This window comes from Podarcis liolepis (assembly GCF_965112155.1).
Source record: "Podarcis liolepis genome assembly, chromosome: 4".
NCBI lineage: Eukaryota > Metazoa > Chordata > Lepidosauria > Squamata > Lacertidae > Podarcis > Podarcis liolepis.
In genome coordinates, this window is record NC_139558.1 from 106,812,312 (window position 1) to 106,831,462 (window position 19,151).

General features: G+C 59.4%; 1 protein-coding gene across 1 annotated transcript in view; it reads right to left on the reverse strand.

Annotated features, from left to right (window-relative positions):
• The window catches only part of DCHS1 (dachsous cadherin-related 1), a 49,746-nt gene that overhangs the window by 20,144 nt on the left and 10,451 nt on the right, over positions 1 to 19,151 (reverse strand). The window contains exons 3-19 of the mRNA XM_083498814.1: positions 13,050 to 13,238; positions 12,269 to 12,500; positions 11,903 to 12,139; positions 9,998 to 11,002; positions 9,692 to 9,879; positions 9,417 to 9,513; positions 9,114 to 9,271; positions 8,188 to 9,025; positions 6,700 to 6,939; positions 5,630 to 5,755; positions 4,905 to 5,114; positions 3,479 to 4,342; positions 2,806 to 2,919; positions 2,154 to 2,365; positions 1,851 to 2,005; positions 929 to 1,059; positions 380 to 666 (exon numbers count right to left, since the gene is read on the reverse strand). Coding sequence (XP_083354940.1) covers positions 380 to 666; positions 929 to 1,059; positions 1,851 to 2,005; positions 2,154 to 2,365; positions 2,806 to 2,919; positions 3,479 to 4,342; positions 4,905 to 5,114; positions 5,630 to 5,755; positions 6,700 to 6,939; positions 8,188 to 9,025; positions 9,114 to 9,271; positions 9,417 to 9,513; positions 9,692 to 9,879; positions 9,998 to 11,002; positions 11,903 to 12,139; positions 12,269 to 12,500; positions 13,050 to 13,238 — 5,283 coding nt within the window. The remainder of the gene's footprint in view (positions 1 to 379; positions 667 to 928; positions 1,060 to 1,850; positions 2,006 to 2,153; positions 2,366 to 2,805; positions 2,920 to 3,478; positions 4,343 to 4,904; positions 5,115 to 5,629; positions 5,756 to 6,699; positions 6,940 to 8,187; positions 9,026 to 9,113; positions 9,272 to 9,416; positions 9,514 to 9,691; positions 9,880 to 9,997; positions 11,003 to 11,902; positions 12,140 to 12,268; positions 12,501 to 13,049; positions 13,239 to 19,151) is intronic.

Below are 19,151 nucleotides of genomic sequence, written 5' to 3' on the forward strand. Positions count from 1 at the left end.
AGAGCAGCATGAGGGCAATGAGGAGGGGGTCCGGGGGGGAGGCGTGGTCTCTCCGGCACATGACTGAGCCATGTGGAGCTGAAGGGGGCAACTCACACCCGGACACTTTTTCATATTTGGCATAAGTGATGCTTAAACTAAAGCAGCAACATAGCAATTTGCATCGAGGTTTGCAATCGAAGGTGCTCTCGCTGCCCTGCCCTCTGAATCCTAGCTCTGGGCCACTTTCCTGCACTTTCCCACACGGCATTTGTGTGGAACTGCTGTAGAGCTCCCCTACGCAGATCGTTTTGTGAATGGCCTTCTGATGGGTTCTGCCCTGCCTGGCGAAGGACGCGCGGCCCCCGGGGGGAGAAGCCCGAGGGCAAAGGCTGTGCACCTGATACAGGGCCTGGGAGAAGACGGGCGGGTTGTCGTTGACGTCTTCCACCAGCACCGTGACATTGGCCTCCGTCTCGTGCTGAGAGTCCGAGGCGCGCACCGTCAGTGCATAGCGGCTGCGCTGCTCATAGTCCAGCGGCCCCAGCAGAGTGATGCGGCCCCCGTAGCGCAGGATGCTGAAGGTGCCAGCGCTGCCACTGTCCAACACCAGCATGTAGGAGAGCTGCGGCCCGCAGTCCACGTCGTTGCCCGTCACCATGGTGATCTCGGTGCCCAGCAGGGCGTCTGTGGAGTGGGGGAGGGGTCAGAGCTGGGCCTGCCGGGGGCAAAGGCCACGCAAAGCTGTTTGGGGTTGCCCAGGGGCCTGCCGCTTCTCCTCCCCATCTCAACGGAGGGCTCTGTGCCAGCACTAAGGGAAAGAAGCTCTGCACTTGCTCAGAGGTGCTCATGTCTTCAGGTTTTGCAAGAGAGAGCCCCGCTTTCCCACAGCGCCCCTCCCCCCCAGCCAACCAAGGGGGGCTTCGTGAGCCCTGTTCCATCTACTCACTCTCAGGCACCCGCACCTCCCAGGGAGCAGGGATGGTGGGGCTGTTGTCGTTCACATCCATCACCAGCACTGTGAGGGTGGCAGAGCCCACCAGAGGAGGGTTCCCTCGGTCTGTTGCGGTCAGCACCAGGCTGTGGGCGGAGGGAAGCAGGAGCGTCTCAGGGACAAGGGGGCGGCAGCTGGCGTCTGCCTGGGGAATGGGGGCCAGGGCCAAGGAGAGGCCCGCTGGGTGCCACAGGGTGCCCCTTCCCCTTTGGCATCCTGTGGCCTGGCAGCCTTCAGGAGGCCCCCACAGGCACCCCTGCTACTCCAGGGAGCGCATGGCGGGGGCAGAAGAGGGAACTGGCCTGGCCCAGTCACAGACCTACCTTTTGGGGGCCTGAAATGTCAGGGGGCCCCTTGGCCACCAGCAACGAGGTCTGGGCGAGCCCCGTTCTCTTCTTCAGTGACAGAACGGACACCTTTACAACATCTGTGCTACTGACTCTCGGACTTTGGTGTTGTTGAAATATATACAACTTAGACTCAAATCCATGCAGCTCAGGCTGGGTCTGCTAGACCCACTAAAGTTGCTTCTGGGATCCCTCTGGGATTCAGGGCCTGAAGCCGAAGCTTCCTTAGTCTCACAGTAGATCTGTCCCTGCCCATCCCCCAATCCCTGCCCTTTCTGGACTGGCTGCCTCTCCATGATTCAGTTCTGAGTTGCTTCCTGCCAGGAACCCCAAAGAGATTCACCACACATAGAAACACATCTCTCAAAACAATTAAAAGCAATTACACAATTTCAACACCACCGCTCTCCCTCTTCCCCACATCAGCACAGAGCCTCAGAGAGGATAAATGTCTCCCCACGGGCTCCTGGCGAGGCTTGTGGCCAGAGCCGCCCCATGGCTGGGAGCGGGGAGGCCGAAGGGGGACTCACCGTGTCTGGGCCCAAATCTCCCTGTCCAGAATGGCCGCTGTCGTGATGGCGCCCGTCTGGCTGTTGATGCGATAGAGCCCGTTCATGGGCAGTGTCTGGTTGATGGTGTACGTCACCTGCCCGTTGGGACCCTGGTCCAGGTCATCTGCCACAACCTGCCGTGAGAAGACGGGGAGAGTCCTGCCCCCGCTTGGTCCTGGCCCACGTGCCCCCAGCCCCCCCAGGACTCCCCCCCCCGTGCTGCTCCTGAGGCTCGCCTGGAGCCCCGCCGAGGAGCCCGCCAGCCCAGAGGACCCTTCCCACCTGGATGACGGGGGAGTCGTAGCCCTGGGCCTCCCAGATGAAGGCCACGTAGTTGGGCAGCCGGAAGCGCGGCCGGTTGTCGTTGACGTCCTGCAGGTTGACGTTGACAGCCATGAAGCCGAGGGAGGAGGCCGACTCTGCCTGCAGCACCAGGCGCAAGCGGGGGCTCTGCTCAAAGTCCAGGCTGCGGGGATTCTGCACCGACACCAGGCCTGCAGGGGCAGAAGGGGCAGGTCGGCCGCCTGCGCCACCCTCTCTCCATGCAGGGAGGGTCCCCGGGGAAGCCGCGCGGTGGGGGCCACCCTCTCCCTTGAAGGCAACTTGGGGGCCGCTGTGGTTGGCATGTGGGTCCTCCTTTGCCATGGGGGCCTGCGCTCTGCGCCTGGCAAGGGCAGCGAGAACAGCTGGACCCAGAGGGCTAGATCCGGGGGGAGAGGCCCTCGCTCCATGGAAGCGGCACCCTGGAGCAGGACCACCTCCAAGCACGTGGTGGAGGAGAAGGGGAGCCAGGAGGGAGGGAGGCGGCTCTCACCTCCTCCAGGACAGAGCAGGCTTCCAAGGGGGCCTTTTGACCCAGAGATGAAGCCGCCTGAGAACCACGTGGCCCCAGGGGGCCGGCCTGGCCTTGCCCCCCTCGAGGGCCCCTCCGTACCTGAGCTGGGCTGGATGCGGAAAGCGCCCTTCTCGTTGCCGCTGACGATGCTGTAGGTGATGCGGCCTGAGGAGCCGGCTGTGTGGGCGGCTGGGGTGCTCAGCACGGTGGTGCCTGGAGGGGGAGGCAGCCGGGGGGGGCAGGCCTTTAGGAAAAGAACATCCACTTCCCGAAGGAAACCTGCTTTGCTGTTAGTGGAAGATTCAGGACAGATACCAGCAAGCACAGAGCTAAGCCACGGAACTCCCTCCCACAAGAGGCAGGGATGGCCACCAACTCAGATGGCCGTGAAAGAGGTTTAGGTAAATCCATGGGGGGGGGGCTCCCGAGGGCCCCTAGCCAGGATGCCTGTGCCCACCTCTTGTGCTCTGGTCCTGCTTGTGGGTTTCCTATATTATTATTATTATTATTATTATTATTATTATTCCTCAACCCTTTATCAAAAGATCCGAGGGGGGTGTGCCGCATCAAGGACACATTTTATGGGCAACTGCTCAGCCCCTGTGCGAACAGGATGCCAGACTCTGAGGTTTCTTATGCTCCCGTCTTAAGATCCTCTGCCACACAACAGGCAGTGGCCTTGGTGCTCCCACTTATGGGCTGGGGACAGACAAGGCAGCCCCCCTCCCCTTCCGCTCCAGACTAGCCAGCCACAGCCCCCCCCTGCCCACACCTGTCGCGGCGTTCTCTGGCAGCGTCACGTCGCTGGTGCTGCGGGGGAAGCGGACCCCCCGGAAGCCCTCGTCTTGCAGGTGGATGACCACCACTCCGATGGAGGAGAGCGGGGGCTCCCCCAGGTCGCTGGCCAGGACGAAGACGGTGCGCTGGCGCTGGGTGAGGGTGCCCAGGGGCTGCAGCAGCTGGATGGCGCCCGTGTAGGTGTTGATGGCAAAGGCGGGGCTGGGGACGGCCAGGCGGTAGAGGAGGGAGGCGTTGGCGCCCGCGTCGTGGTCCTCGGCCCGCAGTGTGGCCACCACCCGCTTGGCGGGCGTGTTGCGGGGCAGCGTGACAGAAAGTGGGCTGAGCGGAAAGGCCGGGATGTGGTCGTTGACGTCCTGGACGCTGACCGTGACCTGCACGGAAGCACTGCGGGGGCTCAGCGGGGACGAGTCCACGGCCACGGCTATGAAGCGGTAGGAGTCCCGGTGCTCCCGGTCCAGCGGCTGCGTGGTGGTGAGGCGGCCTGTCTGAGGCTCCACCTGGAAGGTGCCCAGCGACTCGTTGGCCAGGAAGTAGGAGACGCGTCCATTGGGCCCCTCGTCCGGGTCCTGGGCCTCCAGCTGCAGCACCAGCGCCCCCACGGGCAAGTCCTCCGGCACCTCGGCCACGTAGCTTTCCTGGGCAAAGTGAGGGGCGTTGTCGTTCAGATCCAGCACTTGCACGTGGAGCGCCAGACTGGCGCAGCGTGGGGGGGAGCCGTGGTCGCAGGCCTGGACAGTCAGGGCGTAGCTGGCCACCCGCTCCCGGTCCAGGCCTCGTGCTGTGGACAGCTGGCCGGAGACGGGGTTCAAGGTGAAGTCTTCCTCAGAGTCTCCAGCTGAAGGGAGGAGCAGGAGGAGGAGGAGAAGGGTGAAGATTTCCTGGACTGGCACAGGACTGCCCAACTAGCCCTCTTGCTGGTTTCTCAGCTGCCCATGTGTCAATCCTCCCCTGCCTGAAGATTGCCTTACCCACTTCATGGAATTGCCACCACAGGCATCCCATAATCCCCTTTCTGCATTTGAAAGAATTTAGTCTGGAACTCCTTGCCTACTGGTATCAAACAGGCAAGCTTCCCTATATTCCTTCTGACATTTTATCTGCCTTAGCGTTTTAACTTTTTGTAGGCTTTAAAGCATCGCTGCAAATTTTTCTTGATTTTCTTCTTTCATCTTTTTGTAAACTACTTTGGGGTTGTTTTCCCACAATTGAACAATGTATAAATTTTAATGTTATGAATAAATAAATAAAATCTCCAAGGCTTAATACGGCTCCAAAGTGGGAAATGGGGGGCCAGGAGAAGGAGCCCTTCCCCCTGGAGGGGTGGGAACCCCCCCCTTCTGCCCTCCCCTGCCTTGGCACTGCATCACCCCACGCAGGGTGTCCCCTCCCTCCCTCACCTGCCAGGCGGTAGGTGAGGCGCCCGTTCTCCCCTGCGTCGTGATCCGTGGCCCGCACGGTGGTCAGCTCCACCTGGCTCTGGTTCTCTGGGACCTCCAGGGAAGAGGCCTCCGCCTGGAAGGTGGGCGCGTGGTCGTTGTCATCTGCCACCAGGATGCGAACCGTGGCCTTGGCCTGGCGAGGGGGCAGCCCCTTGTCCCGCGCGTACACTGTGGGGAGGGGGAGCAGGCTGTGAGCCCTAGAGACAGCAGGGGGAAGTCTCCTGGGGGGGGCATGGGGAGCAAGGAGGCTGCCAGGCGCCGGGAGGGGCACAGCAGCTAAACCTGGCCCTCTGTGTGCAGTGAAAGGGCTTCTGGGAGCCCCTTCAGCTCCTTCTATTTGCCAGGAGCAGATTGTGACAGAGAAACCTCAGGACAGCAGAGCAGCAAAAACAAGCAGAGCAGACTAAAGGGCAAATTCCATACAATGCCAATTGATGTCAGTTTGTAGTGGGATACAAATTTAATAAACACTTTAAAAAACTGACTCAGATTTTAAAACACTTGAAAGGTCCCCCTGCAAGAGTGCCAATAAATGCCCCTTTGGCCAAATGCTGGACCCGGGGCCGGCCGGTCCTTGTGTGCTCTCTGAGGCAGAAGGTGCCCAAGTCTGTCTTGGAAATAGAAGGAGCCCCCCCCCCCCCCCCGCCGAAGACCCCCCCTCTCCTCCCCCTCCCCCAGCTTACCTGTCAGCAAGTGCTCTGCACGCTCCTCATGGTCCAGGGAGCGCCGGGTGCTGATCAGACCCGTGTGGGGGTCGATGGAGAATTCGTCCCCAGAGATGCCGCCGTAGGACACCTGCCCATTGGATCCTGGCGAGATATGCAAGGGAGGCTGAGCATGGGCCCCACTCCTCCCCCACATCGACCTCCTCACAAGCGCAGCCCCACAGGCGCAAAGGCCCCTCTTCCACACCCTCCCAACCACACTTGGCTGACCCTCCCCCTGGCAAAGCCAGAGTGTTAGCAGGGCAGGGACTGGGGGCCCAGCAGTGGCAGCTGCCAGAGGCTGGCATGTTTAAACTGGGCTTCAGAAGCCTTTCAGGACCAGCCTGACATGGAAACGGGGAGCTTCCAACCACAGACGCCACCTTGGTACCAAGGAGCAGACGATGTCTCTGCCGCATGGGAGCTGCTGCTGCTCTGAAGCTGGGGAGTGGGCAGGGCTCACGCAAGAGGAGGTGCTCCAGCAGGCAGCCAAAGGCAGGCACCAGCTAGGCCAGGGGCACCTGCGCTTGCACAGAGTGGTGGCCAACCCAACACCAGATGGTCTCTTGCCACCCACTGGGCATTCTGGCCATTTAGTCGGGTTGATCTGCTGGGCGGAAGCCACCTTGGCTAGGCCTGCCTCCTCTGAGGTCTCGCTTGCATTCGCACCCTCCTTCTGCTCCAAGGATTATCACCATCTAATTCTAGCCCCCCTCTTGTGAGGGAGCTTAGGCGGAGATGTCCTGTCTCCAGGAGCCAAGTCCAACCTTTCCTCCCCCGGCCCACCCCGGTGCCCCCAGCCCAGGCTGGCAGAGGTTCTCCACCCACTGATGCCCATGAGTTCAGAGGTCTCCAGTTTCAAAGGCAGCGGGTGGCCTTTGGCACAATATGCAGAGTGCCGGGCCCAAGGAGGACACGATGAGCCCCCATGGAAAGGGGGCTGTGCTCTCTGGGTGACTCCATTGTCTGGCCAGACACTCCTCCCCATCCCTTCCACTTCTGGGTGGATGACCCTGCAAATGACCACAGGCCGAGGGTCAGGCTCTTACCCAGGTCGGGGTCGGTGGCGTGCAGCTGCAGCACGGGGACACCAGGGGGCAGGTTTTCTGCCACACTGGCTTCGTAGCTGTTTCTCTCAAAGGCAGGCGCCTGGTCGTTCACATCTAGCACATGCACAAACAGGAGTTGTGTGGCAGAGCGCCGTGGCAACCCGTGGTCCGTGGCCACCACTGTCAAGTTATGCTGGGACACTTCCTCCCGGTCCAGCGTCCTCACGATGGACAGCGCGCCTGGGAAGAGAGCAGGAGGCCGACATTTGAGATGGAGATGGGGCAGGAAGGCATTTTGCATCAAGACCTGCAAAAGGGGGTTGTGGGATCTCATAGTTCTGGGAATCAACTCAGAACTCATTGCTCATCTGGAGCAAGACTCTGCTCTCAGATTTCTGGCCAGTGTTACTCCACTTGGAAACGGATTTCTCCACCTGCAAGCAGTGCAAGGAGGAGTTTCATCCTTTTATGTAAAAAAGTATTCTTCTGCAAAAGTCCAATTCAGAGAAGGAAGAAGCAGTTGTTATCCAGAAATCCTTGTCAACAATCACTGAAAAGGTAAACCTCAGAAGGACGTCAGTAGCATTTTAGAACAACCAAAAGATGGAATTTCCCCCTCTGTTTTCTGCCAGAACCCCCATAAGCAGCTGTTGCCCCAAAGGGTTAACCCCCCCCCCCCCCCGCCAAGCACAAGGTGCAAAGTCTCAGACTTCTGCTCCTGGGGAGAGATTACAACACAGGACTTCAGAAGGGCTCTCACCAGCCACCCACCTCACACTAGAGCAGGGACAGCAACCTTTTTCAGCCGTGAGCCAGTCCACCGTCCCTCAGACCATGTGGGGGGCCGGACTATATTTTATTTGGGGGGGGGGGGATGAACGAATTCCTATGCCCCAGATAACCCAGAGATGCATTTTAAATAAAAGCACACATTCTACTCATGTAAAAACACGCGGATTCCCAGACGGTCCGCAGGCTGGATTGAGAAGGTGACTGGGCCGCATCCGGCCCCCAGGCCTTAGGTTGCCTCCCCCTGCACTAGAGGGTCTTAGGCCTTAAGTTTGGGGTGATTTGTTTTATCTTTCTTTCCCAGACTTGTGCTTTTGCTCCTGCTGACATACCGGGTCCCATGCACATGCCTAGGGGCGGGGGGACTGTGCACAGGCCACATCTCAGAAAGACAGACAGACCATTTATTGGTGGCATATTGCAAGACGGCCCCACAGGACAGGGAGGAGGGACTGCGGCCGCCACCAGCCAATCAGCAGAGTGCACAGCCAAAATAGCAGGTGTGCAAAAGGCGGGAGAACACAGGCTTGCCTCACCTGCAGAAAAATCTCGTGGGGGGAGGACTCCTCATATAACTGAAGGACACCCCCTACATCCTGATGCAGCGCTCTTTCCCAGCTCCTGGGAATGCACGGTGGGATCCTGCATACACAGACTACAAGTCCCTGCACGGCGGCCTGGTACCTCCCTCCGCCTCACCTGTGTTGGGGTTGAGGTGGAATCGCCCGTCCAGGTTCCCTGCGCGCAGCGCATAGCTGACCCTCCCGTTCTCACCCAGGTCCCGATCCCTGGCCACCACCTGGAGCACCAGGAAGCCCGTGGGCTGGTCCTCAGGGATGTCAATTCTGGAGGGGGAGCAGAACTCAGGCCCGTTGTCGTTCTCGTCCGTGACGAAGACGTGGGCAGTGACGGCCGCCGAGTGGCGCTGGCTGGCGTTGAGCGCCTGGTCCGTGGCCTGGACCACCAGCAGGTAGGCCGACTGAGTCTCGCGGTCCAGCGCCCCCTGCAGGCTCAGCTCCCCGCTGCGCGCATCCAGCTGGAAGGGGGCCGGGGGGGCCTCCTGGCGCAAGAGGCTGTAGCGCAGCTGGCTGTTGGGCCCCGGGCCGTCCCCGTCCAGCGCCTGGAAGGTGAAGAGGGACGTGCCAGGGGTGGCCCCCTCAGACACCACCACAGTGACGGGGTCCTGGGGCCACGTGGGAACGTGGTCGTTGCTGTCCTGCACGTGGATCTCGACCAAGACCAGGCGCTGGCTGGGGTAGCCCTGCAGGACGTCTTCCATGGTGACTTGCAGGCTGTGCTTCATCCCGGCTTCGTAGTCCAGCTCCTGGGCCACGTAGATGTCCCCCGTGCCTGGGTCCACCACAAAGAGGCCGTCCCCGCTGCTGCCCCCCACCAGCATGTAGGTCACTTGCCCGGCTGCAGGCGGCTCTGGGGGGGCCACACAGCCAATGAGAGAGCCCGGCTGCAGGCCCTCCGTGGGGTGAAAGGTCAGCACCGTAGTGTCGGGACGGGGCAGCAGGCGGGCTGTGGATACCACCTGCAGAGGGAGGGGAGAGGTTAGGAAGGGGTCTGGGGGTATTTGGGGCAGGCCCAGCCCCACGCCCGAGGCAACAGAGGGCTCCTACCTGGATGCGCACGGCTGCTGTTGTGCTCTGGGGGGCAGCACCTCGGTCGCTTGCTGTCACCGTGAAAGCGTACTCGCCCCGGTCCGCTTGGCGCAGCCGTGTGGCTGTCCGCAGTTCCCCGGTGGCCACGTGCAGGGAGAAGCGCTCTGCCCAGGCACCTGCAGGGAGACAGAGAGAGAAGCGCTGAGGGAGGGGGGCAGCCAAGGGGAGGCCCAGGAAACCCTCCGGGGGAAGGGGTGGGGGCCTGAAACCTCTGGCCAGTGTGGGGTCTCCCAGGAGCCCAGCCCAGGGGGGCCTGTTTACCTGACAGCGAGTAGAAGACAGTGCCGTTCTCTGCCTCGTCCGGGTCTTTGGCCCTCAGCGAAGCCACCAGCAGCCCAGCCGGCTTCTCCTCCAGAACCTGAGAGGGTAGAGGGGGGGGAGGCTGGAGTTGGCAGCCATTGCCTGGACACGCAGAGGGTGGTGCCACCTCCCTGCTCCATGATCCTAGCCCTCGGCCCTGGCCTTCCTGCTGCCCTTTCTGAGGAACTGCCGGTGCCCCCTAGAGCTCCTTCCTTGCCCCTGGATCCCTCGCCCACCTGGAGGAGGAGTTCGCGGCCCTCGGCCACGTGCAGGAAGGTGGGCGCGTTGTCGTTCTCATCCAGGACAGTGACGTAGACGGTGCCCGTGGTGCTGCGGGGTGGCGTCCCCCCGTCCTGGACCACGACCTGGAGCTGGTGGCTGGCCTGCTGCTCCCGGTCCAAGCTCCTCCGAAGACTCAGCTCCCCTGGAGGATGAGGAGAAGAGGCGCTCAGCGCAGGCCAGGCCCCCAGCTGCTCCCTCCCCGGCTCCCCCGCAGGAGCCCCTGCTGAGAAGGGCCTCCCGCTCCCGCTCCGCTCCCTCACCAGTCTGGGTGTGGATCAGGAAGCTCCCCTCGGGCGGCACCAGGCGGTAGGCCAAGCGGCTGTTCTGTCCCGCGTCCCGGTCGCTGGCCGTCACCCGGCCCACGCTGCTGCCGGCCGGCCTGTTCTCGGCCACAGTGAAGAAGTAGCGCTCCTCGGTCAGGCGGGGGCTGTTGTCGTTCTCGTCCGTGACAGTGACGCGCACGGTGCTGGTGCCCGTTTGGCGACCCTCGCCCTCCCCGGCCACCGCCACCACCGTCAGCACGTACAGCTCCTGCACCTCCCGGTCGAGGGAGCTGCGCACGTACAGCCAGCCGGTGTCTGGAGCGATGCCAAAGCTGGCCGCATCCCCCTCGGCCCGCAGGTGGTAGGCCAAGGGGGCACTGGGCTCCCGGGCCAGGGCTCGCACCTGCAGGAAGCGGGTGCTCACGGGCACGCCCTCGCGCACCTCCACGCGGTAGGTGAGCGTGTCAAAGATGGGGCCGTGCTCATCGGCCGCCTGCAGGTGAACCAAGAGGGTGAAGGTGGCACTGAGCCGGGGGACCCCGCCGTCCTGCGCCAGGATGACCAGTCTGTAGGGGGCGCTGGTCTCCCGCTGCAGGGCCCCCGCCAGGCGCACTTTCCCGGAGAAGTGCTCCACGGTGAAGACGCTGGCCCCTCCTGAGGCCAGTTCGAAGCGCACCTGCCCGTTCGCCCCGCTGTCCCGGTCCTCCGCCTGCACTGTGTAGACCACCGTGCCCAGGGCAGCCCCCTCAGGCAGCAGCACGGAGTCAGAGGGGGCCGGGAAGGCGGGCGCGTTGTCGTTCACGTCCGTGATGCTGATCTGCACCCGAGCGCTGCTGTAGGCGGGAGGGGAGCCGCTGCGGGCTTGGACCTCGAGGAGGAGGAGGGGCTGGGCCTCGTGGTCCAGGGGCAGGCTGGTGTGCAGCTCCCCCGATTCTGGGTCCACCGAGAAGTACCCGTGGGGGTCCCCCGAGGAGATGGAGTAGAACACACTGTCCAGGTGGCCTGGAGGCAAGAACAGAGGGGGGGGGGGAGTGGAGACCGGCTGGAGTGGGAAACAGCCCCCCTGGCCCCCCAAATAGAGACGTACTTGGGACACAGAAACTCTTCTATTGAGCTCCTGCCACTCTCTGCATTTATTGTAGGGGTGTGGGACCTGTTTGGATCGATGGAGCAGATCCTGATCAGCCTTGCAAGCCAAATCTGACAGGTAGACAGCATGTGGTGTCACTTGACTGACAGTTGGGCAGCCCCTCCCACCTCTGAAAGCCTATTGCACAGGGTTGCTAAGCGCCTGACAGCCAGCTGCCTGACTGCTAAGAACTTGGGGACCTGCCAACAGCTTTGGCCCAAATGGCTCAGGAGAGCCCTGCTCTCCCCCATGAGCTTCATACCTGAGTGGGGGGTGGGGGGGAGATGCATCTGAAAGCCCTTTGCAAAAGCACTCATTGAAGCAGCAGCACCCTCCTCTTAATATGGTTTAAGAGACATTTAAAGCCCTTTGCAAAATCACTCTTTGAAGCAGCCTCCCCCATAATTTAAACATCACTCAAGCACCGGACTCTCCTAAAGCACCTCACCAAAGTGTCCTTTCAGGAAGTGCTTTGTGGGAGGTGCTTCAAAGAGCGTTTTTTGCCAGGTGCCTTAAGAGAGACCCTGTGCTCCCATCTGAGTGGCTAAAACAGAGCGCAGGGACCATCTTCAGGGGCTTTCCAAAAGACTTCTTTGAAACACTGAAACACTCCGCACTTCTCTTTTAAGAGAGCGGGGGGGGAGGGCAAGCAGCGAGAAGTCTCACCCATCCACTGATGTTCCCTGTGCTGCCAGCTGGGCATGGTTATGGGGCCAAAATGGGACCCCTGATGGGCAAAGACTGGCTCAGAGGCCAGAGGTCCCTGTGCCTACCTGCGGGGTTGTGGGCATAGACGACCCCAACGCTGCTGCCCGGCCGGGTGTCTTCTGGGACCGTGAAGTAGTACTGGGTGCGCTCAAAGCTGGGCGGGGAGATGGTGCCAGCCACAATGCTGATGTTGACCTGAGCTCTGGGCTGGGCTGCCAGACCCCCTCCGTCCCGGGCCGCCACCTCCAGCTGCACCAGCGTGTTGGCTTTGCCCACCAGACTCCTCAGCAAGGAGATGGCACCTGCGAAGGAAGAGGGAGAGCTGGCTGTGGGGGAGGCTGGGCCAGGGGTGGGGAGGAAGGAAGCAGCCCCCCTGGGGTGAAGTCCCTGGAGGCTGGCGCCGCCCTGCCTGCCCCACCTCGCCTCCTCACCCGTGTCTGGGTTGATGGCAAAGAGGGAGGGCGTGTTGCCTGCGGCAATGTGGTAGGTCACCCGCCCATGGGGCCCCTCGTCCTTGTCGTGGGCCGTGACACGCAGCACTGCTGAGCCGGGATGGCTTTGGGTGCTGATGCTGGTGGCGTACTCCAGAGGGTAGAAGGTGGGGGCGTTGTCATTGACGTCCTCCAGGAAAACCTTGACGTAGGCCATGGAGCTCAGCCCACCCTGGGAAGGGAGGAGGAAGGAGAGAGGGAGAGAGAGAGAGGCTGCTGGGAATCCACAACCTGGAGCCTGGATCACACCTTTGTTTAATTCAGGGATGCTTCGGTTGTGATTCCTGTACGGCAAGAGGTGGCCAAGATGCTCCTTGGGGTCCCTTCCAACTCGACCGTTCTATAATTCTCTGGCTTCAATCTGCCGCACCTCAAATGGCCCCTGCCTGTGGGTGGGGCAGAAGCCACAAGCCCCCAATGAGGGCGGCACAGACTGGGGTAGCAGCCAGGGCTCCAGTTCCGCACTGGTGCCTCCACAGCCCAACTGGCACCTGGTGTTTCGAAAGGGCAGGTGTGGCTGGCCCCGGTGACCACGGCTTTCTTTGGGGTGAGGCCAAAGTGGCTGCTGCAAACCCTCCTGCCCACCCCAACACCCACAGAGGCTGTCACGGTCCAGCCAGAAGGGTCTCCAACCGCCCCCCACCCCACTTGTGGCCACCCTTTGCCACCATTGGCTGAAGCTGTTCTGCCACAACAGGGCGAGCCCCTGCGGCCTCCTCACCCCATCCACCGCCGTGACGGTGAAGTCATAGGCGGAGGTGCCCTCGTCGCGGTCCAGGTCCTGCGTGGTGCAGAGCTGGCCGGTTTCTTCCCCAAGGCGAAAGGCAGAGGGGGCTGAGCTGGTGAGGCCGGTGCCCAGGGAGTAGGAGAGGGAGCCCAGAGAGCCGCTGTCGGCATCCGTGGCTGTGACCTGCAGGAAGCAAGAAAGAAGCATGGCATTTGCACGTGTCAGGCGGCAGGCGCAGGACCAAAGTGCAACATCCCCCCCCCACAATGACACATTTGCATGCACACCTGCACACATCTGGAAGAAGAAGAAGAAGAGGAGGAGGAGGAGGAGTTTGGATTTGATATCCCGCCTTTCACTCCCCTTCAGGAGTCTCAAAGCGGCTAACAATCTCCTTTCCCTTCCTCCCCCACAACAAACACTCTGTGAGGTGAGTGGGGCTGAGAGACTTCAAAGAAGTGTGACTGGCCCAAGGTCACCCAGCAGCTGCAGGTGGAGGAGCGGAGACGCGAACCCGGTTCCCCAGATTACGAGACTACCACTCTTAACCACTACACCACACTGGAAGGTGGGGAAGGCTGCTTTCATGTGTGCTGTGCCACCCCTACTGAGGTGGTGTGATGGATTCCCACATGTCTCCACAACACAAGTCCCTGAGTGCTCTCCAGGGCAGGAAAAGTGAGATGCACAAATCTAGGGTGGGGGATCCCTGGCTTAACTGCAGTCTGGGGGGGGGCGTCTTAGTGAAGCTGAATGTGAGTCAGCAGTGTGATGCAGCAGCAAAAAGATTCCATCAGTGGTGTTTCCGAAAAATTTGACACATCACTTGGGAAGACAGGTGAACTAATGCCAGTGTACTGGAAGAAGCAAAGATCACCAGTGTGGAAGCAATGATGCTTCATCATCAACTTTGTTGGACTGGTCATGTTGTGCGGATGCCTGATTATTGTCTTCCAAAGCAACTACTCTATTCTGAACTTGAACATGGAAAGCGTAATGCTGGTAGTCAACAAAAGAGGTTTAAAGACTGTCTCAAGGCAAATTTTTAAAAATGTAGTATAAACACTGACAACTGGGAAACACTGGCCTGCGAGCGCTCCAGTTGGAGAACAGCCTTGACCAAAGATGTCATGGGCTTTGAACTCAGGACGAAAAGGAAAAACGTGCTAAGAGGAAGGCATGCTTGGCAAACCCTCACTGTGATCAACTCCCGCCCAGAACTATGGAAGGACGTGTGGATCCAGAATTGGCCTCCACAGTCACTTATGGACTCACTGCTAAAACTGTGTTCATGGAAGACAATCTTACTCAGCTACGAGTGAGAGCCAAAAAAGAAGAAGGTGGAAGCAGCAGCAGCAAAAAAAGCTCATGCAATTGTAGGCTTCCTCATCAAACATCAAGTGTCGCCATCAAGGAATGTCAGGGCCAGTCCTCTCATGAGGCAAAATGAGGTGACTGCCTCAGGATCCACAGGAGCAACAGATCCCATTGCAGATCTTTATTCCCTGCTTATTCTTGATGTAGCTTTTCACCTTTCTTCTCTGGCAGAGGGGGCATGTTGTAGTTTTCCTCAGGTGCCTAAATGTACAGTATTGGGTTGGCCCTGAGGGACGTCATAGTAACCCTGGAGTCCTGCGTCCGGTTCTGGGTACCCCAGTTTAAGAAGGATGTTGACAAGTTGGAAGTATGGGACCGATTGGATGGGACCGATTCGGATGGTCCGCCCCCGCTACTTAATGGATCCAACTGCTTTCCAGAGAGTGGTAGGGGATGCTTTATCCCAAGTTGATGGCCTTTCAGCTGATTCCCTGGTGGCCCGCTGGAATGCGGAGTTAACCAGGGCTATTGACTGTCTGGCTCCGAAGCGCCCTCTCCGATTGCATGGAGCCCGGACAGCCCCGTGGTTTTCTTCGGAGCTGAGGGCGATGAAACAATCGTTGAGACGGCTAGAGCGCCAGTGGCGGAAAACTCACCCTGAATCAGACCGGACACGGGCTAGAGCTCAACGTCGAGCCTACCAAGTGGCAATGGTGACGGCGAAGAGGGCCTTCTTCCCCGCCTCCATTGCATCTGCAGAAACAGCAGCAGGAGACTTTTTCAGGTGGTTCGCAATCTATCGGAACCACCTGCACCACCGGGGCCTGGTAGGGACCCCAAAATCTCCTGCAATGCTTTTCCAAAGTTTTTTGCAGATAAAGTCGCTCAGATTCAGAAGGAAGTAGACTCCACCGTGGGAGCAGGGCCAGGGCGGGAGAGTGCTAGAGTTCTGTCTAGTCCTGTTATATGGGATCAATTCCAATCTGTTACCTCCGAGGATGTGGACAGGCTGCTTGGACAAGTGAAACCAACCACCTGTCTCCTTGATCCTTGCCCATCGTGGCTGATAAAAGCGAGCCGGGAAGGGCTGGGCGATGGGCTCTGCGGGGTGGTGAATGCTTCTCTCTGTGAGGGAACCTTCCCAGACCCCCTGAAAGAGGCGGTCATTAGACCGCTTCTTAAAAAAACATCTTTAGACCCAGTCAATTTGGCTAACTATTGCCCAGTCTCAAATTTACCATTCTTGGGCAAAGTGATTGAGCGGGTGGTTGCCGAACAACTCCAAGCACGCCTGGAGGATGCGGACCATTTGGATCCCTTCCAGTCGGGATTCAGGCCTCACCATGGGAACTGCCTTGGTCATGCTGGTCGATGATCTTCGGCGGGCTAGGGACAAAGGTGAGAGCTGCTTCCTAGTTCTGCTGGATGTCTCAGCGGCCTTTGACACCATCGACCATAACATCCTTCTGGACCATCTAGAGGGGCTGGGAGCTGGGGGCACTGTCATACAGTGGTTCCGCTCCTTTCTCCTAGGCCGTGTCCAGAAAGTGGTGTTGGGGGATGAGTGTTCAGACCCCTGGGCTCTCACTTGTGGGGTGCCTCAGGTTTCCGTCCTCTCCCCCATGCTTTTTAATATCTACTGTATATGAAGCCACTGGGAGAGATCATCAGGGGGTTTGGGCTGGGTGTTCATCAGTATGCAGATGACACCCAGCTCTACCTCTCCTTTAAATCGGAACCAGTGAAGGCGGTGAAGGTCCTGTGTGAGTGCCTGGAGGCGGCTGGAGGATGGATGGCGGCTAACAGATTGAGGTTGAATCCTGACAAGACAGAAGTACTGTTTTGGGGGGACAGGAGGCTGGCAGGTGTGGAGGATTCCCTGGTCCTGAATGGGGTAACTGTGCCCCTGAAGGACCAGGTGCGCAGCCTGGGAGTCATTTTGGACTCACAGCTGTCCATGGAGGCGCAGGTTAATTCTGTGTCCAGGGCAGCTGTTTACCAGCTCCACCCGGTACGCAGGCTAAGACCCTACCTGCCCAAGGACTGTCTCGCCAGAGTGGTGCATGCTCTGGTTATCTCCCGTTTGGACTACTGCAACGTGCTCTACATAGGGCTACCGTTGAAGGTGACCCGGAAACTGCAATCCAGAATGCGACAGCTAGACTGGTGACTGGGAGTGGCCGCTGGGACCACATAACACCGGTTCTGAGAGATCTGCATTGGCTCCCAGGACGTTTCCGAGCACGATTCAAAGTATTGGTGCTGACCTTTAAAGCCCTAAACGGCCTCGGTCCTGTATACCTGAAGGAGTGTCTCCACCCCCATCGTTCAGCCTGGACACTGAGGTCCAGCGCTGAGGGCCTTCTGGCAGTTCCCTCATTGCGAGAAGTGAGGCTACAGGGAACCAGACAGAGGGCCTTCTCGGTAGTGGCGCCCGCCCTGTGGAACGCCCTCCCCATCAGATGTCAAAGAGATAAACAACTACCTGACATTCAGAAGACATCTTAAGGCAGCCCTGTTCAGGGAAGTTTTTAATATGTAACGCTGTACTGTTTTTAACACGTGATTGGGAGCCGCCCAGAGTGGCTGGGGAAACTCAGCCAGATGGGCAGGGTATAAATAATAAATTATTATTATTATATATTATTATTATTATGCTGAGGTTGGCGACCAAAGCTGATAAAGGGCCTGTAAACTAAGCCTTATGAGGAATGGTTGAGGGAGGTGGGGATGTTTTGCCTGGAAAAGAGGAGACTGAGAGGGGATACGATAGCCAAAAATCTCAAGGGCTGTCACAGGGAAGATGGAGTAAGCATGTTTTCTCCTGCTCCAGAGGGAATAACCTGAACCCATGGCTTCAAGTGACAAGAAAGGAGATTCTGACGAAACATCAGGAAGAACTTTCTGGCAGGACAAGCTGTTCAGCAGTGGGATGGTCTCCCTTGGAGGTTGTGGACTCTCCTTCATTGAATGGTTTTAAGCAGAGGCTGGACGGCCATCTGCCATGAATACTTTAGTTGAGATTCCTGCATTGCAGGGCGTTGGCCTAGATGCCCCTCCTGTGACAATGGCTGTCAATGGCACATGGACCTCTTGGGAAAGACACAATGAGGAACCACAAACATGATTTACAATGCCAGATCGTAGGAGCAGAGCCCTACTCTAACCCGTAGTGAACATAATCATGATAATACTCTTGGTTAATGTTGGCTTGCTCTAATGAGAAGGGGATCCCAGAGGCAGCAGGTGCTTCTTGGCTGGGGTGCTCCCTCTATTGCTAAAACCAGCCCCCGTTTCCTCTCCCCTCTTAGAAACACACACTAGACCTGGGGGCTCCTTTCCCAGAGGACAGACTCTTCCGCAAGCCCTGAGGGGGTGAGGCTGTGGGGAATGACAAAGATGTGCTTGGGGAGGGGAGGACCCACCCAGACCAGCAAGCCTGAGATGCCTCCCTCCCCCCCCCTCCCCAGCCAGGACAGCAGCTCCTTGGGCTCCTCCCCAGCGCTCCTGAGGGAAAGAGCTGTGTGGGTGTTGGAGGCGGGAAGGAGGATTGCCATGTGGCCCCCCCAGACAAGCAAACAGCCCAGCCCCCAACCAGCCAGCTACACTCTGGGGGTTTATATGCTGTAGATCCTTTTAATGATGCAGCCGCAGTGGGGAATTTTTATCAGACAGGCAGGGCGCATTTATTAATAATAATCCCATCTGTCAGAGATGCCTTAGCGGGGATTCCTGCTTTGCAGGGGGCTGGACTAGATGGCCCTTGGCTGGGTCCCTTCCAACTCTGCTATTCTATGATTCTATAACTACCCCTTCCCACTCTCCCCCCCCAAAAAACCCCAATAGAGAGGAGGCCCCAATACTCTGATGACAGCTTGGCCAGGGGGTGCAAGCAGCGCATGGAGCTGGTCAGGCGTGTGCAGCCCCCACCCCTCGGGTTCTGTGACCCATAAGGTGATGCCCACCACTGAGCACACTCCATGGGGAGACGCCGAGTGTTCACGAAGCATCCTTGCTCACAGCGGAAGAGGCGGCTTCCCAACACACCGCTCAGCTGACCTGCGGCGGGATCTCCTGACACTTTGCTTTTTAATAAAATGCAGCTGGAAACCAACAGCTTCCTGTGGTATTTTCAGGGGTGGGGCGGGATTTAGACTGGAAAACAGTGCAAAGAGTTAACCTGCCCCCTCCCAAAATGCACGAAAGCCAAGCTGGCCGCCACCTCCACCGCTCAGCTGCATGTCATCAGAAAGCAGAGAAAAGCTCTCCTTTGGCTCTGAGATTCTCAGGAGCTCCTCTTCCATCTTGCCTCCTGCAAATCCTCAGCCCCAGGTGCTACAGGGCGGGGGGGGCAGGGGGGCAGCAGCCCCCACATGGAGCATTTCCTGCCTGCCAGGCCCCCTTCCTCAGCCACAGCCATACAATCACACACCCAGAGCACCAGACGGGGACACTGAGGATCCTGCTGTTTGCACTGGAAGCCCCACTGCTGGGGGACCGCTGTGCGGGGCTGCGCTGGAGCCTGGCGGGCTGGGGAGGGGACTGCACTTCCTGGCACAGCCTGTCACTGCATAATGGAGGGGCCTCCCTGCAGCAGCCGCCCATCCGCAAGGGGCTCATGTTTCAGAGCAAAGGGCTGACGCCACATCCCGCCTTCCAAAGGCGGCCACAGCGGCACTCAGCATCCTGGGACTGTCAGGGCCACCCACAACCCTGGCAGAGCCCAGAGGCGGCTATGTCACACACACACACACACACACACACACACACACACACTGC